General features: G+C 44.2%; 2 protein-coding genes across 2 annotated transcripts in view; one reads left to right on the top strand and one right to left on the bottom strand.

The window, feature by feature from the left end:
- Positions 1-997: 997 nt before the first annotated feature.
- Positions 998-7,089, top strand: LOC106809382 (charged multivesicular body protein 5-like). The gene is made up of 3 exons (XM_014812446.1): positions 998-1,421; positions 5,035-5,245; positions 5,920-7,089. Exons 1-3 carry the CDS (start codon positions 1,122-1,124, stop codon positions 6,072-6,074), a joined length of 666 nt encoding a protein of 221 aa, XP_014667932.1. The 5' UTR covers positions 998-1,121; the 3' UTR covers positions 6,075-7,089.
- Positions 7,090-22,646: 15,557 nt separating this feature from the next.
- LOC106809371 (AP-2 complex subunit sigma) overlaps positions 22,647-23,589 on the bottom strand; it is a 13,125-nt gene continuing 12,182 nt past the window's right edge. The window contains exon 4 of the mRNA XM_014812436.1: positions 22,647-23,380. Within this exon, the coding sequence (XP_014667922.1) occupies positions 23,279-23,380 (102 nt within the window). The 3' untranslated portion in view covers positions 22,647-23,278. The remainder of the gene's footprint in view (positions 23,381-23,589) is intronic.

Consider the following 23,589-nt stretch of genomic DNA (forward strand, 5'->3'; position numbering starts at 1 on the left):
ACGTCCCGAATATCGTGATCGTACGTCGCGGTTAATATTTGTGCCCAACTGCTGACGCACGCACGCACGCCGTTCTTCTATATCTATGACAAAACGTCACCTGATGCATAGGTTAAATTATATAATTGAGTGGCAAAGCAGGTTACAACCCTTTTGCAGCTTTTTCACAATTCCAAGAAAGAGTTTTGCTGTCGCCCTCATCCCCGCGGTGGTAACCCTTACACATTGAATAATGAACGCGACGTGAATGAATGCCGTGATGTGATGTGATGTGCAATGAGTGATGTGTGTATTTTGAGCACACACAGTCCCACACGCACCCACACGCACCGGCACACGCATACGCTCGCTCGCGCGCACGCACGCACACAGAGAGGGAGAGAGAGAAAGAGACAGTTTAAGAATGTGCGGTAGTTCAACATGTCTTGATAATAAAACGAAAATTACATGACTAGTTATAGTGATCTTTAGTGATTACATCTTGTTGCTCATGAAGAGAATAGTTCTACTAAAAAGATAATTGTCGTAGTCAAAATTAATTAAGGCTGTACATTTACTCAAAAGTGCATCAAATACCATCTCCTGCGATCTACATTTTCAAAATTACATTACATGTGCATTTAATGCACACGTACATTACGTACATTATGTGCATTACGTACATTTACATGTGCGTTATTATATCAGGATCGAGTCCAGAATAAATAGATTGGTATTATATTTAACATTTCTGCTTATACTATCAACACAGTTATATTATATATGAAACCCATAGAGATCTATAAATAAATCTTATAAAATAAATCTATCTTATAAAATAAACCGTATTATAAATACATCTTTATAGATGTTACATCTTTATCTCTATGATGAAACCAGGAGACCTATATACTATGATGAAACCACACATTTTTCGCCCCTGCTAAGTCACGTGATGCAGAAGATTAATCATTGGTCAGCTTTCTGATTTACGTAGATTTGATGAAGTATGGCAGCGCCAGTCAGGTGCGTAACGACGAAAACAAGTTCCTTCTACACTTCTCGAATGTTGACGTTAACTAAGTAAATTATAAAAAATAGCATTACCACTATAATTTCTGCAAAAAGCTCGCAGTTAGGACATGAATCGGCTATTTGGGAGCTCAAAACCTAAGGCTCCGCCTCCTAATCTGACCGATTGCATCCAAAATGTGGATGGCAGGTCCGACTCGATCGAGAAGAAGATATCGAAACTAGACGTAGAACTACACAAGTATAAGGAACAAATGAAGAAAATGAGAAACGGTCCGTCTAAAAACATGGTCAAGCAAAAGGCAATGAGGGTGCTGAAGCAAAAGCGTATGTACGAACAGCAGAGAGACAGCCTAATGCAGCAGTCTTTTAATATGGAACAAGCAAATTACGGGATACAAAGCCTGAAGGTGGGTCGAAATAGCTGATTGCATATTGACTCACTGCCACTGGTAGGAACACAGGCACTTGAAACGTCTCAATAAAAAAAATGAATGGTAAATAAACATGAAATGTACCAAAGTCTTAATGTTTCTCTACTTTATTTCGCCTATAATCACCTGTAAATGCCAGTCAAATGCTCATATGCAACACAGAAGTACACCGCACGCCCGCCCTTAGATACAATAATGTAAGTTGTAACCCAAACCCAAGAGGATAGGTGGGGGGCCCTATCCTCTTGGGTTTGGGTTACATTATTGTATCTAGCCTGCCCTGTGCTGCGTGCACAAGCAACATGAATAAGAGAGATTCATTCCTCTCTTATTCATGTTGTTTGTGCACGCAGCACAGGGCGGGCGTGCGGTGTACTTGTGTGTTGCATATGAGCATTTGACCGGCATTTACAGGTGATTATAGACGAAATAGAGTAGAGAAACATTAAGACTGGTACATTTCGTGTTTATTTACCATAATTATTTTTTTTTATTGAGACGTTCCAAGTGCCTGTGGGTAGGAAAGTGACATGCGTCTAAACAGAGGAATTGCTCCGACCTGTGATTGGAGGATAAAAATAGACCCTGCACACTCCCGCCGCATACGCTAATATTATGCTATGACCGGTAGGAACGTGTACTAACTATCATATGGAGTGAACGATTTGAGTTACAGCTGCGTTCACACGAGGATTTCAGTACCGTACTTAGCGTTCACACGGTAAAAATATTCAAGGCTTATACGCGGCCTCTCAAGTACCGTACTGAAATACGAGGCTTGTTTGGCGCGGAAAGTGATTCCTCGCTGAAACACCCGCTTGAGTACGACACCACGCTGACCGCGTATTGTCTGTAGTGTGAACGCAATTTGAGGCCTTGTAAGCCGTGAAACTGTAGTGCGCTACATTAATACTAGGCGGCGGAGTCTCGTTTTTCACTTCCGCATCATGCCATTGAAAATATTTCTCAAAATTTCCTTTTGATAATCGTGTTCATCACCAAAGCATTCGTAATTTCCATCTGGATCATCATTTTGTGTAATTTTACTGAAAAATTGCCACAAACAACTGACTTTCATGGGCGCCGCCATCATGAAAGACACTTCCCTCTAGCGGAGAAATTATTTACTATTATACCTAGCCAGCTAAGCCTCGATTCTCGTGGGAACGCTGCGGGTTGTGTTAGCACGGTAGTATTTCAGCTGAATTCAGCACCAGATAAGTACGGAACCAGCAAGGCCGTGAATCTCGTGTGAACGTAGCTAGTGACAAATGTCTTAGCCTTAATCTCTGTGCATTTTGAGTCTATTGAAGCACGATTAGTCTAATTAATTAGCAAATATGCACGCGCGGTATCGCTCATAGGCTAATATACGCGCGGCTATGACCGGTGAAACAAAACGTCACGAATTCTATTTTTATCCTCCAATCACAGGTCGGAGCAATTCCTCTGTTTAGACGCATGTGGAAAGTGTATTTGCGCTTAACATTTTAAAATGTTTAATTCTTTGTCGATCATTTCACATTGTGGTAGCCCAGTACGCGATACAATATCGTAACCCTGTTTCTAAGCAGCTCAAATGCTTTAACAAGAACCACAATGTCATCATTTCCAAGTTGCAAGCATAGGCATGACTTTTGAACATACAATTTTTAAAAGGGGGCATGATTAAACATGTTTTTTAAATATTTAAATGCATACATAAAACAAGCCACGCTTGTGCTGATCCACCGAGTCCCAAATGCTGGAGATTTGACTACTGAACTTTTATTCATGCATTATTTATAGATTATACATTACACACTCAGTATTGTTTTACGCATTATATGTTGTTCTTCTTCATGCTTAAAGATGCATTCCCATGAACATTTTTGTGGCAAACCACTGTAAAAACGCAAGTAAATAACTCACTACACTTTAACTGAACGTTAGCTTTGAAAATAAAACTGTAAAAATGTGTATCAAGCCTAGATTCGCTCAACGAAAAGACGACTCGAAAAATGAGTTTCGCCGCGGTTCTGTATCATGGCGGCAAGAGTCGACGCAGGTCACGTAACCTGCACAGCTATAGATATCATATAACACGTGCTATATAATATCTATGAGCATATGCAGCCTTCATGACCTTCAGCGCTTGGCAACACCTCATGGCAACAAGAGACGCGTCACAACATCGCCGCAGAGCAGCAAAAGTAAATGCTGTTTGAAACGTTTGACCCGACACTTTCATTTTGTAGTCTAAAAGCTGTGAATAAACGTATTCCTGAGCAATTTTTTTACCTATCACACATATATAGGCAAGTACAAACGTGCAATGTTAAAATAATTTTTTCCCCCTGATATTATGTTTGCAGCTTGAAACTTTGAGGGGAGGCACCTGTAAGAGTTGGCATGTATTATATGGCACCTACTTGTTATATGTTCCTGGACGTTTTTACGCAAGGAAAAGCCAGTGCTATCATTAATTTTACCTTGCAGTATTCTAAATTGAGCATGGCGATTTCTAGCACCAGCTCGGATTGTTTTGTCTTGGATAAGTTTTAACTATAAAGACAGAATTACAACTATTTCTCAGTAATTTTAGTTGTTAGTTTCAAACTGAACTATGGACCTTTAGGTGGTAGGTGATAAATAAAAGACAGGATTCTAGTTAGGCAAGGCAAGATTAGTGAGGCAAACACAAATCTAGTTTTTAGCCTAAATATTCAAACAGTGTCTGTCACATTGACATTTTATACAAAGGGACCTAGTTCAGCCATACAGGGATGTGGTTCAACTTGGTTAGGTATGAGGGCTTAAGCGAAAAATGGTTGCCAAACGGACTACCCCAGGCCTTTAACGTATGTTGGGTCTGGCATGCCTTCAAACCTGAAGTGAATTTGCAAAATCTCATAAATTGCTTAATCGACATGCCTTATTTTACAGCTGTGCATTTTAATATTTATGTTTATATTTCGTTTTAATATTCTCCTCGTCCTTAGGTGAAATTTAAGTGTTCAATTGACTACATCACGAATTTTCTATGGTGTATATTTGTAAAGTTTTTGTTGCATTTTTTTCCATTAAAAGTAAGTACTAACAGGCTAAATGTATCCTCAAATTCTTACCTGATAAGATTGCTTTTCAACAAATTAAAAATCCAAAAAAACCTGGGCGATTTGCTACATTGATGACGACATTAAAAATGCTTGCTATGGGCTATGTATGACTATGAGTCACAAGTGTTTGTTCACATCGAACGGAATAGCAAAACAGGAAGTATAATACAGCAATTTAACCATAAAAATTGAACAGATTCACATATTTTGTGTGGAAATAATTTTTAAAATTTTACTATTTACTGTGACGTAATCACTTTCAAACACGACAGTAGGTTGTTAAATTGTAAAAAATCTAGATATCAGGAAAGACTTCTCCCTAATTCGTCTATAAACTACGTTCCTTCTGAAATCCCTGGGCAAAAACCCTGTGACATTGTGTTGTCAATGTACTTTAACTTATTTCTTACACAGTGTGTGTGTGTGTCAGGATTGAGCCGCATGTCTTCTGCATTTACGCGGATAACAAATTCTCCCGTTTTCTTGACAAGGATACCAAAGTCACTGTGGATGCGATGAAGATCGCCAACAAGGAAATGAAGAAAGAATACAAGAAGGTTAACATTGATCAGATAGAGGACCTTCAAGATGACATGACAGACATGCTAGAATTAGCAGACGAAGTACAGGAATCGCTCGGCCGGTCCTACGGCATGCCAGAGATTGATGATGATGAATTGGAGGCTGAGCTTGATGCACTTGGTAGGTATAAGTGACTGGCTACTGAAGTGGGTGATTACATGATATAGCAAACTTTCTGTTTCTAAATGTTTCCCCTTAGATTCAGAAACATTAATAAGCTGCTGATAGTGACAGTTTGCTGACCATGTTTTCACATTCAACATGGTGAAATTTCATGTTAATGGGGCCATCTATAAAAAATTCTATGGTTGCTGTCCCCTGACCCATGATTTTTTTAGTGGGTAGGTAGGTAGGTCATTTTGTGTGTGTGAGGCATAATAGTTATTTTAAGTCTGTCCTCATGTTTGCCACACATGCTTTGTGTTTCAGTCTTAACTATGAAAAATGTTTTTAAAAAAATGGAAAAAAAAATGTGGAACCCAAAATGTCAAAAAAAACTTTTGGGTCGCGGCTATTTTCGTGGGTCGGTCGGAGGACAGCAAACATAATTTTTTAAGAATGGCCTTATGCCGTTGAGATTTATTATCTGGACGGAAATTTTTTTGATCTCTGTGCTATCGGTTGTTCATGCTAGCAGTACAGTAAATCACGTTCGCCTGGAAATCGTTGTGGAATTTTTCCAATCGCATGGTATTGAAGCTACTCTATCGCACACATCGTGCAATTGATTGCCCCCCCACCCCCCGATCGAGGTGCACAGACGTAAACGCATTCCTGCATTTCTGTTCGAACAGGGGACGAGATCGCGCTAGACGAAGACACGTCGTACCTGGACGACGCAATCACGACGCCGAGCGTACCGAGCAAGGAGCCGGGCGCGGACAGTGTCGCCGTCGGCGAGGGCGGAATCCCGGTGGATGAGTTCGGTCTGCCGCAGATCAGCTCGTGATTGTCGCGCCGTGACCGCGCCGGCGGCGTGCAGTATAGGAAGACGCTGCACACCGTGGCGTAGATGTATGGTCAAACCGGTGGTAGCTCCCACCTCCATAGAATGGCCACCTGTCTATAAAGGCCATATTGGCATTTTCCCTCGAGTGGCAGTAACAGTAAAACCACTTCTGTAGAATGCCCTGGAGTGGGAAAGACTGCTTCCCACAAGTAACTGTTCTATACAGGTTTGGTTGTACATTATAGGGATGTTACAGAACTCCTGAAACATGAAAACCTAACTGGAGCTTACCGTAGTAGATTTTCATAATTTCGTGTTTTTAAATGGAAAAATCTGCCTCTATTTGTCTACTTCTGTGACTAAATCAAAGTGAACCAATGTCTAGCTAATCTATTATCCCATAGATCTATATTCTAGACAATCATTCAGTTTGTTAGATGTGTATGTGGCTTCATCATATAATATATATATATAGATATAGATAGATACATTATAATTATAATGTGAAATTGATTTTTAACGTTATGGTATTTTTTTTCCATGTACTATTTTTTACAAATTCTTGGCATTTTTGTTTGTAAATGTGTATCTGTCGTATCAGAAATTGATCATTTGATCATTACAAATTGCAATGATCTACTTCTATTCATATGCAGGCAGTTTGTAAAGTCAGGGCAGAATTAACTCCCTGGCAGGATATCTGATGAATTAAGCTTCGAAGTTGTGAATATTGACCTGGGTTTGGAAATCATCTCATACTCTATTCATAGCATGTACATGTCCCAACGTGGTGTAATCAGAAGCCGGCGTAACATCTTGAACGAACCACAGATGTTCTAATAAAGTATTGCAATCTTGTGGCATGCAGTAAAGCATACAAGCATCATTTTGTCGATAAACACATGGTGTATCTGCCGTTTGTGGTTCTTGTTTTTTTCTGGAGTGCATAAAAGATTCTCAATTGTATATTGTAATTAAGCAAATTTGACAAATAAATATTAGTTAGTAACCTATACCGTTTGTTGTTCAGTATAACTATTTTATTACAATAATATGCTCATGCCTAAGAGCTTTACTGGCATTTTTTGCATTTAAATTGGAATGTAACAGTGTCATTAAGAATTATATAAGAATAGATCCTTTCTCACCCCTCTTCCCCTTCCTGTTCCTTATTCCTTCTCCTCTTCCCCCTCCTGTTTCTTTTTCTCCTCTTCCCCCTTTCTGTTTCTTCTTCTCCTCCTTCCCCTCCTGTTTCTTCTTCTCCTCTTCCCCCTCCTGTTTCTTCTTCTCTTCCCTCTCCTGTTTCTTCTCCTTATCTTCCTCCTCCTCCCCTTCCTGTTTCTTCTTCTCCTTATCTTCCTCCTCCTCCCCCTCCTCTCCCCTTATCTTCCTCCGCATCATCATTATCACACTTTTTCTATTGTAATATTTGTCTCTATTATCTCCTCCTTTCCCCCTTTTCACTTTCCTTTCCCTAAATATCTCTTCCTCTATTTCACACACTATCTCTATCATCCCCGTTCCCTATATACACAACTATTATTTCTTATACAATCTCGGGTATGATGCTTTGCAGTAGTGCTTCTACTTTAGCTACGATAGCTTTATTATATGACTGACCTGGCCATGAATATTTTTCTACAAGGGGTACTTTGGAAAACAACATCAGGAGGTAATAGAAACATGTTTTTGCTCCTGATTTCATCCATCACATTTGTTCTCAATGAAAATTACGGTATTCCGTACATGATATTGTATTTGAATTATGCAATAAAAATTTTAATTATCATCATAATAATAATAATAAATTAGAGCGTCTACATGAAAGAACCCGCTTAACGATATCAAGAGTAGATAATAACTCTTGAGAGTTATTATCTACTCATGACGATATGTATAACGATTTCTAACGTTTGCTCCGTTTAGTCAGAGATGGCGCTGCGGCTGCAGCTATTGGCCAATCAACATCTGTCTTTCAGGAGGTGTTTTCAAATGGAAAGTATTTGTTTTTGTGGGCAGATAAAAAGTCATTTATCATTATTATTGTTTTAATGTTTACCCGCAATAATGAAAGTAATTGACGATTTAGAAGACAGAGAGTGTCTGCTTGAAATAGTGGTTCAGGATTTGAAGTTGTACGGGATAAAAGTGCCACGCGTAAAGAAGACGCTATCGAGAAACAAACTCACGGTAAGCTGCTTGCTTACTGCTTTGTAGGCTACTGCACGAAGGGTCGTTGTCGTCTCAGTAGCTCTGCCTCTAGTACTATAGCCCGCGTACAGTTGCGTTTACGTATATAAAAACCTGAGCACTTGATTGCCAAGCCAGTGGAAACTATCGTAACTATGTTCATACTCCTACTACTACTAGTATTGTCACTATATTGATAAGCTCTAGTATTAGTAACTATAGCCCGCGTACAGTTGCCGCAGGCAGCCTGCGGCAACTGTACGCGGGCTATAGTCACTAGAGCTATATATTGATCAACTTGTCCCCATCTCCCTCCCCCCTTCCCCTGCGACCCTTGTCCCATGTCCATGTCCATGTCCATGTCCATGTCGCTCCATCTGATCATCTGATGGACTTACGAGGTTACGAGTCAACTACTCAACTAGTGACAGTGTCACACTCCCATTAGTAATACTAATAGTACTAATAGTAGTACTACTAGCAGTAGTAGCGATACCAGCCTAATGATGTCATTTTATTACAGGAAACCAAGAGCTGTAACAATGCAGTGTTTGGGAATTCTCTGTGCAACATAACCAGTGTTGTTGTTGATGATGTAGGAACGTGTGTGCCCAGGTATACGAAATAGTTTATATGCATAAATATATAGCTGTTTATGTACCTTAGCCTATGCTGGTATAAATGCGTCTTTCCACTTAAATCATGCCATCAAGCATAAGAGCAGACAAAAGATAATTAGTTTAAGGATGTATATCTGTAAATAACTGTAAATGCCTGCACATGCATAACAGACACCAAATTCTCAGGCTTATGTTCATTCCCAGCTTTTTAACTGTGAACTCACACTTAATGGCACGAGTTAGAAATGACATGTTGTATTTGCCGAACGGATGAACAGAAAAAGATGAACAGAACTCATGATTCTCGGAGAAGGATGCGTCTATTTGACGCTGGGATGGCAGTACAAATAGTGGAGACTTCCATCATTGATTGACGTAATCCTTTTTTATAGGTTTCTGCATGAGGCTGTAAGTTTCATAGAGGAGCACATCACCACAGAAGGAATATTCAGGAAGTCTGGCTCGCAGCTTCGTCAGCGACAGCTGCGGGTGAGTGTCTCTATGCACTCATGCTCATCGCACGCGCTATAGCTCAATGGCTTCGTGTGATAAGGTGGTTTTAAAAACGCACATCGGGTGGAAGCAATGGATCTGTGTTATGTAGCAATGGTCCAGGCTTCCGCTATGTACATGAAGGTATTGGCAGTAGACTTGCATCGCGTGGAGGTGAGTCAGGCCTTCCTTTCACACACAGGATAGTGCAGTGCCAGTGGATCTGCATCATGTAGAGACGGTCCATGCCACCTTTCCTTCATATGTGTCTTGTACTGCATATACATCATGCGCTGTTCCACGTGTGTTGCAAATGTGGTTATAGTGGCAGCAGGTATCTGCACGGTAACAATACAGTATTCAATTGGTGACAGATTGCACAGGGAGCATGCATGTATTCATACTGAGTGCACGTTGTAGCATTCGTCATAATGCGGATAGCACGTGTGCATCGATCTGTCATTGTTTGTAGTAAAATTGCATGCAGATACTAGTACTACATTCTACTTAAAGTATTATTAACATAAATTTAATGATATATGCAAGGCTTAAGGCCAGAAGAGCTCTGTACCAAATGTCTTATATGAAGAAATATCTCATATAAGGACACTTGCTATTTTAAACCTTTTACCATACGTGCACAGAACTGCACGCATACACAAAACCACACTAATACACACACATTCTTCTGTTTTATGCTGCATCTGACATGATGATATTGTGCATTATTAAGTTTACTTATACACCAATCATGCCACCCCTATGTACTAAAAACTTTCCAGCGTTTTACTCGGATATATTTGAACCCTAAATGACCGATGTGTCTTGTGCAGGAAAAACTGGACATAGGTGACCATCTACCCAAAGACTGCCAGGTGTTCGACGTAGCAACGCTATTCAAGGTGTTATTCCGTGAGCTTCCGGAGCCTCTTATATGTCGCCACCTGCACGATGGCTTCGTCAGGTGCCTCGACCTGGAGAGAGAGGAGAGGGCGGCCAGTACCCTGCTTCTCTGCGCCCTCCTCCCTATGGCTCATCGCAGCGTGCTGAAGTACACGATGCAGTTTTTGCGCAGGGTAAACATGACAGCCAATCCTCAGGGGAGATGATATAGTGCTCATTCGTTTTGCTAGTATTATAGGGCTACTGCTATATAGTATTATAGCATTCGTTTTGCTAGTATTATAGTGCTATAGTATTATAGCATTCGTTTTGCTAGTATTATAGTGCTATAGTATTATAGTATTCATTTTGCTAGTATTATATAGCAATCGTTCTGCTAGTATTATAATGCTGTAGTATTATAGTATTCGTTTTGCTTGTACAGTAGTACTATAATAGTATTATATTATATCAAGAGTAGATAATAGGATCCTCCTATTATCTACTCTTGATAATTGATTATATTTAACACACGTCGCCAGGGCATTTCTGCGATCTTTGCAGTTATTGGTGATAATATATTGATCTATAGATTAGTATTGATGTGTTAATTTTTGTCCCGCAGGTTGCATCGCACTCTGCGCAGAATAAAATGGATTTGTATAACCTGGCTGTTGTCATGGCACCAAACCTGATGCGAACAGACGACAAGCCGGCATCGCCGCGGCTCTTTCAGCAGCAGACAGACGTGGTAAACCAGCTGTTCACTGTTGCTGGTGACATTGGGAAGGTAGTTATTATCATCGATTGGCATCGGGTGATAAAATGGCAATTAAAAATTTATTTTTTAGAATCACAAAGTCAAAGGGATATACTCTGTGATGGTCTCTGGATTCAGTCACACATTGCTTACTGGTAGTTGAGAATACGATTAAAGAAAAAATGTATTAAAATTTGCGCTCTGTAAGGTTTCAGATTCCCTTTAGTTTAAGTGCACTGTTGGGGGCAATTTTCCCCCATAGTGCACCTCTAACTTGCATGTTGTCCTAAATTTCTAATTACACGCAAGGCAACACTTACCCTGCCCTGAGATAAATTGAAAAATTCGGAGCATGTTAGGTTTCAGACAGCGTCCATGACCGAGCACAGCAGCTGGCGCGGTGGAAGTCCGAGGAGGACCTCAGTCGCAGTCCCACATATAACGAGTCGGCTAAGAAACACAGGAGCGGTTCCTTCGGCGGTGAGTGAACGTATACGTACGGCGAAGGGCATGCAAGTTACATGCTGGCGGTGGTTCTTATTAAACCGCTAGATCGAACTCCCAGAACTTGGATGGCTAGCTACATAGGAAAGGGAAAAGTTACTGTCGCTAACAGTGTTTGGTAAACGTGGTAAGGTTTGTTTGTTGTGGAGCAATAGTGCCTGCACCTGGTAGGCACTAAGATATACAGTTCACGAACTATATGTTTCAGCACAGTGGTTTGTAACCCCGCGGGTCGAGATTGCAAAACCTGGATGCCAAGGGTGACCTGGGAGTATCTAAACTCGTCATTAGTGTTATATTTTGTTAAATATATTCTATCTATAAACTTGTCGTTTATTGTCGAACAGCATCTATACCAGGCTGACGCCGAGATATAGTCCAAAGGCTGAAAATTGGATCGTAGTCAAAAAACGTTGGGAACCATTTCTAATACTTTCAACAACTTAAAAATTCAGGGACTGGTTTATTTGAATTTTTCGATATATTGCTTATAGGCATAGTAAACAGCTTCAAACACTGGGGTCGGCGTGGCAACAAAACACCGGGAGGTGCTGGGTACATGCAGAACAAGATGTCCGCCAGTCTTGACAGCATAAAGGATGACAAACCCCACACTCCGAAAATAGCCGGCTCTGCGGCGAAGAGAAAGGCAACCGACGACCTCGCCTTCTCTGATATCAAAAAGTATGTTCATAGCATGTGCCTATGTGTACGTGCATGTGTGTGAGTGCGTACGATACTTAATTTCTATGCCACACGACTAATATTGTGGTATTATCGGTATATTTGTATTTGTATGGTTTATATTAATAGTATTATATGAAAGTAATAGTAGAGATTATTATAAATTTCATCGTAAATACAGTGGTTTCGTGTATATGAGCTGTAAAAATGGGAATGACAAGTGTGAGTGCAGTTTGCAAAGTTTTATTCTTAGGTGAAACTTAATAACAAATCATTTTTCGATAGAGCGGGTGATAGATATTAAGCCGTGGAGAGATGGTTTCTGTGACAGAACCTTGTACTTTGTTTTGAAATTTCCTTGCATACTTCGTGTTGAATAGGAAAGCCGTTTTGAAGAACCTTCCAGACAACTATGTGCTGTCTACACCTAACAATCTTCATAGGTCAGGTAAGTAGCACAGATGCTTACGCTGAGAGGGTCTATGTCCCCCAGGGTACTATCGGAGGGTACCCTGACTACGGTTCGATATATCGGAACGTACCCTGGTACTATCTAATATGCCGGACCGTACCTCGTCTACTCCACTAACGAGTCTAGGGAGTCGCCTACTCCCTAACCCTAACCCCCTAACCCTAACCCTAACCATATCAGATAGTTACCAGGGTACGTTCCGATATATCAAACCGTACCTAGGGTACCCTCCGATAGTACCCTGGGGGACATAGACCCTATGAGCGATGCATACAGGGAACACAACGTCCCTGGCGATTGTTTCTCGACATCTTCGATCAGTTTTTTAGGCAGATTTTGTAACGTTACTGTCAGCAATCCCTGTCAAGTGTCTTCTAATTATTTTTGGGAGCATACATTACACGTTGAGACCATCTGCAATTTACGACGTGAAAACGAATTTGGTTGACTGGATACGCTCCCACCTCCGTGTGTATGTGTTATGTTATGAAAGCTTCATATTTCATCTCATTGTTATGATTTTGTTTATTTTTCTCATGCAGCAAAGAAAACTGGGTTCACACCCTATTCGGTTACGCCAAGTGTAGTGTTTGTTAGAGACACTCAGGATGTCTCATTCAGTGCAGCACACAAGGACTCCTACACGCCCAAGTATAAAACTCACTTCTTCAGCTCCAGTAAGAAAGTTAAGAGGTATGTACTATCCTGCAGGACCTTTTTCGTTATGGCCCTTGCCCATGAAATTCATGGGTTTCGTATAATCGTGTACACATGGCCAGCGAGCCAAAATCTCATTGTTCTGGCGAAATGAGCAAATATTGCCATACACTTGCAACTGACTGCCGCAACTCGTGAAACTCGTGGAACGACACAGACAAGGCAGGATATGATGCTGCCAGAAGTCTTAAAATAGGCGGTACAGTGTGGCCCCTGTATAACTCGATCGTTGAGGTCCATAAAATGTCATCAGAAAATCAGCGTATAAACTGACCCAATATTGACCTAAGCACTCGGTCGCAGCGACTTGCAATGCATCGCGTCGCGTCGCATTCAATCGCAATCCGACCTAAGGCCGGCCTAACTCACCAAAAAACTTTACAGTTCCAGAAAGAGCAAAAAAGGGTCCAATGACTCATCACGTTACATCTGAATTCGTGTTAAATCGGGGCGCATAAAATCGTGGTTTCACTGTATATCGAAACCCACCCTCAAGAACGTCTTGTAAGGTTTTCAAATTTGTCTTTGCCGCGTCAGACGGTCGTATGCGTATAAATTGACGTCTTACGCGTCCGCGCATCCGTACAGTAGTTTATATCTATTTTAGGAAGGAGTTGGGGCACACAGGTCACACGACAGAGGTGAAACCCAGCAAAGGTCGAGGCAAACTGATGTCTCGACTCAAGCGTCTCAGCGGTGGGAAGACAGACGAGTCTCAGGTGGGCATCTCGCTGTCATCCTAGTTTTAACTACATACTACGTATGCTACTAGATGGCACCTATAGTCGCTATAGTGATTGAGACATTGGTTGTAATGGCTTTGGCGGGTGCACTCAGTATTTGTTGCGAGTGATAACGATCTCCAGCAATAGCAATAAGTGAGATCGGAAAGTCCATCTGTGCTATGTAGGTCACAGAAAAAGGGGGTATAAAATGGCCGAGGCGCGCTTAAGGGCCGGACACACCAGGCGATTGCATCGGGCGATTCTATCGCGCGAGTCGAGTGGACACACCGGGCGATAATGACAGTAATGACAGCAGCAACACAGCAACGGCAGCAGCAGCAACACAGCAACAGCAGCAACACAGCAGCAGCAGCAAAACAACACCTTTTACAAACAACACAGCAGCAAATTTACAGTACGCGTGTATTGTTTATCAATTTTCCCCGGTCAGTTACCGGTGACGCTGAGCTTCGCCGCCATCGAAACCTTCACGGCCTCCTTCTTCGTTCTGTCCCTGTACTCAGACAGGGACATATCATACAAGAGGGGCTTCGCCTCCCACAAAGTAATCAACTCTGCCACTTTGTCGTAGGACCACGTTATCTCCTGCTCCATGAAGTCTGCCATTTTGTCGAATTACGTCAGTATCATTGAACAACTCTGATTGGCTGATGAATTGTACAATCGGGCGATGTTATCGCCGGCCGCGGACACACTAGACGATTGCATCGGGCGATAATATCAAAACGTTTTGATCTGTGCGATGGCATCGGGCGATGACATCAGGCGATGAAATCGGCGGCGATTGAGTGGACACACTAGGCGATTTCACGGCGATTACATCGCCCGATGCAATCGCCTGGTGTGTCCGGCCCTTTAGGAAAGTACATGATTAATATAAACACTCGTGCGTTTTTAGTTTTTGCATTAACACAAACATTGCAAAATATCCCAAACGACCACAATCATATTTGTAAATGTTTATGTAAAGAAAAACGCACCTGTGAATTGAAGTACAATGTTAGTTAAGAGAATTATAGATCCTAGAATAAAACCTAGAATAATCCTATCCTACCCATGTTATAAAGGGGCTGTTTATACCCCCTCTTATCTGACCTCAATATGGCGGCGGGGACTTTCCGATATGGCTTATAGCACCCGATTTGCTGCTATGCACAGTCAAATGCGGCCGTGACTCAAAAATCCACGAACCTGCTAATATTGCGTACATGTAGATTTTTATTGGGTGTATTCATTTGGGAAATCCATCGAGAGCTGGCGTTTTTTATCGAACGCATTCGATTAGGATATCTAGTAATTGGTATATCGATCTATATTATTAGATTAGGAAATCAGACTTCTGATCAGACAGAGTTGCTGGAATTTTTAGGGGACGTTTAACATAATTAGGAAATTGTTGAATGCCGGAATTTTGACCGGGATTGAAAGCATTTGATCGGGAAATAATAGAGTTGATTCAATTGCGAAATCGTCGCGTGCTGATATTTTGATCGAAAACATTTGATTGCAAAATCATAGATTAGTTGCTTTTTGTAACCGAAACTATTACGTTCGGAAATCGTCGAGTGTTTCTGTCTAAGTAAGGTATTACATTCGCAAGCTGCGTAGCGCCGAAAGGTTTTCGTAAAGCATGCCGTCGGAACACGTCGTCGCGTGGCTGCGCTGACGTTCGCTTGTTTTTTTTCGCAGCTGCCGGCCGCGGCGGGAGCGCGTCTGTGCGACCAGGACGCCACCTACACCGAGATGCCGGAGGTCGACTCAAGTTTCTTTGGCATGCTGAGTGTGAGGAAACGCAAGTCTCGCCGCGGCGTGCACCGCAAGGCACCCAGCTCCCCCGCCGTTCTCATCACCCCCGCGTCGCCGCCGCCTGACGCGCGCGGAGCAACGCCGACCGTCACGCATGCGGCGTCGACGTCGCAGCTGCACGGCGGTGCCGCCCTGGTGGAGCCGAGCGGAACCGATTCGGGCGAGGAGGTCGAGCGGGGTCGGGAGACGGTCTCGCGCGCCTCCGCGCTCGAGGGCGATCGCGACGACAGGCCGGCGGCCGACGAAGCGTGGAGGGAGGAGGAGGACGTCGGAGGCAGGGATGGGAAGCAGCGGGGGACGCTGAGGCGCGGCAAGCCAAACTCGCTCAACTCCGGGCTCGGCGCGAAGAAGAAGAAGAAGAGGCCTTCGATTCCGTTCCCGAGGATGAACGACGAGCGATCGCCACCATTCGACCATCGCCAGAGGGCGCCGCTGTCCACGAGCCGCACGTCGGAAACGGCCGTGCCGTCTCTCGACGACGGGATGACGCCCGGCGCGCGTCCGGCGTCTTCCGACGCCAGCCGGGGCGGCGACGCGATGCTGCTCGAGACGGACATCGACGACGGCGCGTTCGCGGCGACAAGGCGCGTAGTCGTCACGCGCAAGACGGTCGGCGCGCGCAACGAGGTCACGACCGTCTTCAGCCGGCAGCGCGGCGGCGGCGGCGGGGCAAGCATGTCCAGCCTCATCTACTGCGGGCTCGGTCCGGCGATCCGGCCCGGGATCGGCCGGGAATCCGACGTGATTCCGGGAACCTCTCCCGAGGAGCCGCACCTCTCCACGGTCGCGCCACGGGAGTCCGGCGTCGCGGGATGGGAGGACCCAGGAGCTGGGCCAGCCGTCGGGCCGGAGAAGGTCGTAGAAAGGTCAGAGCCAATGGAGGTTGGAGAAAGTTCGGAGCCGGCGGAGGTCAGAGAAAGGTCGGAGCCGGCAGAGGTCAGAGAAAGGTTGAAGTCGGCGAAGGTCAGAGAAAGGTCGGAGCCGATGGAGGTCGAAGAAAGTTCGGAGCTAGCAGAGGTCAGAAAAGGGTCAAAGCTGATAGATGTTGGACAAAGGTTGCAACCGGCAGAGGTCAGAGGAAGGTCGGAGCTGGTGGAGGTCAGAGGAAGGTCAGAGCTGGCAGAGGTCAGTAAAAGGTCGGAGCTGGCTGCGAAACCCGTTGAGGCGTCGGCGATCGGCAAGAAGATACGCGCGGCGACGAGCGCACTGCGCGGCCGCGTCTTCGTCAAGTCCGTGTCGGACAGCCACGTGGCGCCCCCGCGCCGCCGCTCCCTGCGCCGCGCCGCGTCGTGCGTCAACGCGTCGTCGCGCGCGTCCGAGGTGTTCACGGTCAGCGGTGCACGGCTCGCGCTCGCCGGCGAGACACGCCGCCTGCTCGCCCGCGCCGGGTTCACGCCCGCGCCCGCCACGGCGCCGAAGCCAGGGGGCGCCGCGGGTCTACGTCGCTCGTCCAGCAGCGTGGGCGCGCGGGGGTCCGCTGTCGCCGCCCCGCGCGTCGTCACAAAGGTGAAGCTGTTCGAGGGCAAGGCGTCCACGGTCGCCGCGGCGTCGGGGAGAGGTGGCGCCGCCGTCGGGCAACCGTCGGCGGCCCGCTCCCCGAAGCCGGAGGGTCGCACGGAGAGGTCGCGTGGCGAGTCGGCGCGCCTCAGCGTGAAGGCGATCGCGGAGGAGAAGGCTGGAGCCGTCGCGCGCACGGTCAGCCGCTTCGAGCGCCGGCAGGGGGCGCCAGCGGCGGCCGCGTCGCGCAAGCGTCCGGTGCGCGTCCCGAGCGCGTTTCCGCGCAGCGCGGACGCGGCGGCGCTGATGCGAGCGCTGATTGATGACGCGGAGCTGTCGCTGCCGGCGGCGCGCGTTCCCGTGTCCAGCCTCGCGCACGCCATCACCGAGGAAGCTTCCTGCTCCGGCTCCGAGAATGACCGCAGGACCAGGTCTAAGGATGACCGGAAAATGAAGGCAAAGTCGGAGAATGACTGGATAAAGACGGAGAATGACCGCAGGACCAGGTTTAAGGATGACCGGAAAATGAAGGCAAAGTCGGAGAATGACTGGATAAAGACGGAGAATGACCGGATAAAGACGGAGAATGACCGGATGAAGAGGTCATCAGAGAATGTCCGGAAAATTAAGTCAGAGAATGACAGGAAGACAAGCTCCCAGGATGACAGGATAAAGGGGTCGGAGGCTGACCGGAAATCGAGGACAAATTCAGAGAATGACAGGAAGACAAAGACACGGTCGGATAGTGACCGCAGGAGTAGGTCCGCGGATGACTGGAAGAGAAGGTCGGCGGATGAGCGTAGGATGAGGTCGGAGGCGGCGCGTGAGATCAGACGTGCCGCGAGCGTGCGCGCGGGGCTCAACCCTCCGCCGCCCCCGCCACCGCTGCTCGTCAGACGCAGCGTCTCCCTCTGTACAACAGCCGCCGACGTGGCCGGCCGCACGACGCCCGCGCGTCGCCACGGCAACCTCCCTGTCGGACGGTCCCCGCTGAAGGTCATCAACAGCGAGGAGCGCGGTGACGGCGGGCGAGCGGCAGGGAAGCGGGAGCGCCGCGCGACTGACGCGTGCCGAGTCACGCCCAGCCCGTCGCCGCGGCGACGACGGGGCGGCGGCCTCCCCACGCCAAGCCCCTCCCCGCACAGAAGCCACAAGCTGAAGCCCGTGAAGCGTCTCCGCGGCGACCGTCTCCGCTCGCCGTACAGGGATGCCGCTGCCACCAGCGAATCGCCGCGCACCAAGTACCGCTCGTCGCCGCGGCACCCGGGAAGCAGCAGCGGCAGGACCCCGCGGATCTACAATGGCGGCGGCCGGGCCCTGGATGTGTAGCAGTCGACGGCGGACCGGCAAGTTTGCTTTTATTCGTGTCCTCCGGAGAACGATACGACGCGACGATTTTCGCGTTTCATCGCAGAAGCCTGTTGTCATTGTGTCAGGCAGCCTGGATCTCGGATCACGTCTTGGAAAGAACTGGTTTTTTGATCGGTCATGTGTTCCTGTTTCACGAAATGCGTGCGTCGCTAGTATTAATTACGTTAATTAACTTTGTAAGCGATTAAGTGGGAATGTCACCATTGATGTCGCACATTACCTGTGTATTCACGTTGATTGCGTATCCATGTCTTCCTGCTTATGTTGTCCCAGTAATTAGACATGAACATGTTAATTACCCAAGCAATTATCTTAAATTTTGAAATGTGTATTTGTTCTCTGTGTCAGCGTAATTATTATAGTATAGAAGTCAACATTTAATGTTTAGTTCAGTGTCATTCTGATGCTTTTCTTAGCCCTTGGCCATTCCTGTAAAAGTTTCATACGTTTAGACAAACTCGTGGCTTCAAAAACCAATTATATTTTGGTATCCATAATATGCCATTTAACCGCATTGATTACTGCATTATTAGGTCATTCTATTTACAAAAATACAAGAATTCGTAATTGCGGGCAGATCTAGAGTATTGATGTGATAGTAGGTGCAATATGGCAATTGACTGCCTGTGCGTGAGTTGTGTTAAGTCATGGCACTTACTTTTCTTTTTGTTCTTGTCAAAATATGGCATCTTCGAATTCCTTGCGATACTGAATTTGTTTAGACAGAGCTTATAATGATCATAATAAGCTCTTTGTTCAGACGTCAATGTCACCGATTTCTTTGTGTACAGACTTAGCTTTGATGGCTAGTATACGTAAACCAGTGCACGGTGCTGGAACTTGTATGGATAAATTTCTACAGCAGTTATTATGTTGAGATGAACGTGGAACTGTAGAACCATAAGGCAAGTACAACTGGTATGTTGGTAAACGTTGTTATCAGTGTATTATGTTAGCTTATAGTGAATCCATATATTTTAATAGAGTATTGTAAAAGCTTGCACCTCAGATGTCTTAATCTGAGATTGACCTTTGTAGCTGAAGTTAGTGTTTAACTGAAGTTGTTGGTAGTGTAGTGTAATTGTCCAACACGCTATAATTAGATCGCAGATATTTGTCTTATAATGTAAATATGAGTCAATGCTATTTCATTTCTCAATCTTTTTTTTTGTCAGTGGTATTGGCAATCATTAGCATTGATTTTTCATGATTCATTTTTTTACAATCTTCTTCCTCTTTCTCCTACGGATCCTTATAACAGCCTGCCTCTTGTAGTCGTATTTCTCCAGTTCATAAATATACAAGAATATATTGTTTAATAATAAGGTCGTGCAGCTCTATAATTTGGCAAGGTAAAATTATGTGGAGCATGTAGAAATACACTTCTGGTGAGTGAACCTTGTGATATAAGTGATGTATGATTTTGTACATGTATGCAACTGAATTCACATCAACTCACTACTAGACAGAAAGCGTGTTCACCTTTTTTTCGATCTTTTTACGTGTACTTTATTTAGATATACACAAATGACTCCACGGCGGCAAATTTCTCCACATCTGGGTTTTATGAGAAGCTAGACCGGTTATAAGAAGTAGTATAGCAATCGTTACTATTGCCGGGTGGCAGCACGGCTACGATACTATAACAAGTATAACGACTACATACCAAGAGATCATGCCAAATAGGAATGTAACTCAAGATCAACATTTAAACAGTACTGCACAAAACGTGCATCACATCATCGTTCACATCAGCAGTATAATGTTGATTAACTGATGTGCACGTCAACAACGAGTATGGTTTCCGGGAGATTCGCGCACGCGTAAAATCGTTGCCTGACGTAGTTTAGATCAATATGGGAGTTTGAATAGTGAGATGAAGAAAAAGGAACGTGTGCACGGTACACTGGACAGCACATCACCCACAGGTCACAACGATGTCCCCACGTCTGCCTGAACACATAGAAACAGTCTATAAATGCAAACACACTCTAATAGTCTATACGGTCACCTAGCGTGCATAACGCCAGCGGTAGCAGTCGCGCAACGGGCGAGAAGTCGTATTACGTTTCTCAACCTACAAAGTACAATGTCGACTGCTCCGGAGCATATATACACGAGCCCAACAACACCTAACACCAGAAGAAATTCACGAGATATTCCCCCCCCCCCCAATATATTTACGATAAGGCGATTACAATACTTACGGTTGCAGTTGAACAAACGTCGAGATTAGTACCACAAAGTATTAAGAATTCTGACAACATTATAACGCTGTAAAACACTTTCATACAGATTGCTAGTGCACGCATTAAAGGCAGAAAAGTACAAGCAAAAAAACCAAGTAGACAGACACTACATCTACAATTGACGGGCCCACTACATGTAGATACCTATGCAAGTTATCGCTATCTGATACACTTTTGTGACTAAGTAGATCTCTACTTACTCAAATTATTGCTAGCGACTTAAACGAGAAATATATCAAAGCATTTATATGATTAGTCTGTACCTACGCTTTGCACTTATTATAGCAGAAAATATGCCGGGACACAGGTTACTGCTTTTCAGCGCTTTACAGTTACTACTCCGATTTAAAGCTGCCACAAGCCGGTATATATTAACTTTTTCATCTATGCATCTCCAAATTTACTAAACTCAATCATCAAATCATTACCCTTGTGGTTATTTTTGCAGTATATATAAGATCATCAGTAATAACATCTTGATACATGTATTATAATTCAGAAGTGTTTTGCATTTGTAATCGACTTGCGGCAGCTTTAAGGTAAAATGTAAGATTTTGCAACCATGGCGCTGTCTCTGTGTAAATAGCTCCCAGGTGTACTGTATTAGATCATAGGCTTGATACTCGAATTTTATCTTTCTCTCATCAATATCATAATTTGCTTCACTATAACTCTATCTACCCTTTGCTTTCCCAAGAGCTCTCTAGTGATGATAACACAGTCAGTCACACATGGTGTATATATTGTCTACAGAGTCATTTTATACTTTTTTTACATAAGACACTCTGTAATGTATACTATTAGTATTACACGTATAAAATTAGGCACACAACTACAATCAGTGCATGCATGCGTCAAACAACATAGCCACCATTACCATATATACCAAGAGCTCATAATAGAGAAGAGTATGACACCGTTTTAACAGCGTTTTGCATAGTTTTCAACTTGTAAATATTCTATCAATATGTGAATAAATATATTAAAACTACCATGTTTTCGTCTATGATTCTCCCTTAATCATAATTATGACACCACCAATTTACCTGAAAATCGTATGTGTTCTTCAAAAAAGTTCTTTGAATACGACACATTTTCACACAGTTTTCCCAAATCTTCGCATGTATTTGGCGCATGTTGATAGCACCAGGTTGTAACTACGGGACGCTGGGGGCTGTTGGGGATATTAGGTAAGCACAGTAACAGCACTTGTTTTGCTTCCTTATCATCAGGAACACGATGGAAACACAGCTAAAATCAGCTGCTAGCTCGCCGTGAGCACACATTTATTTCTAGCACACTGGAAACGCTACACGCTGAATACAACTCGATGCCTAATATCCCCAACAGCCCCCAGCATTCCGTCATAGACAATAGAACACTAATCTGATAATAAACTCACGCCGAATACATGCAAACATTTGGGAAAACTGTGTGAAACCGTGTCGTATTCAAAGAACTTTTTTGAAGAACACATACGATTTTCAGGTAAATTGGTGGTGTCATATGATTAAGGGCGAATCATAGACGAAAACAAGGTAAAGTTTGAATATATTTATTCACATATTGATAGAATATTTACAAGTTGAAAACGCTGTTAAAACGGTGTCATACTCTTCTCTATTATGAGCTCTTGATATACACATACACACACATCTCTATGTGGCACTTTCCAACAGGTGTTAGACTGTTAGGAACTGTTCCTGGATGCGTGACGCCACTACTAATACACGCACATACGGCTACACAAATAACTTTGTAATAAGTACTGTACTGATGTTTACCGTTGGATTATGGGTGATGGGCTGTCCAATAGCCGTGCACGTGGCTACACACGCAACTCTCACTAGAATACGCTTACGAAACAGGTAGATGGACACTGGATTAGAAGCACGGGTACACCTAAACTAGGGATGCGAAAATTTAACAATATATATTACACCTCATTTACACCTGTACGACATGCACAACGATTTTCAATAAAGGAAGCGAATCGTGGCAGGGGAGCCACTACGGAACCACACGCAGGAATTTACCCAGCATATCAGGCTACTAGCTCTCCCTGCGTACCAACGCCTCACGATCTCAAACCCTCCCGCGCCTAAATTTCAACCACCGTTTACCGCGCGAAGTCCTTTCGCCGCCGGCTGTCATCCTAAATGCCCGAACGAAAATGCAGCTCGCGTCGCGCTGGGGTAGATGTGCGCCGCAGCGTTATTCTAGCGAGTTGAGCATGAGAAGCTGTTTGAGAACTTTCGTCTGACTCGTCTCGCGTATCTCGCCCGCCAGGAACATCTCATCGACGACGCTGTAGACCTGAGGACGACAAGAGAACGCCAACGATAAAAATCATTACAGCATTCGGTTGAAAATACATCTCATAATACCAAGAGCTAATAATACCTAGAGTGTACAACGGAAAAACGGGAAAATAGTGCTATTTCACGACAACATTATTCTACTTTGCCTGCGAGTCTATAATAATTTCATGGTATTGCATTAAGCAGAATTCTTTGCTCTCTAAT

The sequence above is a fragment of the Priapulus caudatus genome, unplaced genomic scaffold (assembly GCF_000485595.1).
Source record: "Priapulus caudatus unplaced genomic scaffold, Priapulus_caudatus-5.0.1 Scaffold349, whole genome shotgun sequence".
Lineage (NCBI taxonomy): Eukaryota > Metazoa > Priapulida > Priapulimorpha > Priapulimorphida > Priapulidae > Priapulus > Priapulus caudatus.

Excerpts from the sequence above, each read along its gene's own strand:
- LOC106809382 (XM_014812446.1), top strand. The coding sequence starts at position 1,122 with ATGAATCGGCTATTTGGGAGCTCAAAACCTAAGGCTCCGCCTCCTAAT. Across the intron at positions 1,422-5,034 it reads ACGGGATACAAAGCCTGAAG|GATACCAAAGTCACTGTGGA; the intron begins GTGGGTCGAAAT and ends TTTCTTGACAAG. Across the intron at positions 5,246-5,919 it reads GGCTGAGCTTGATGCACTTG|GGGACGAGATCGCGCTAGAC; the intron begins GTAGGTATAAGT and ends CTGTTCGAACAG.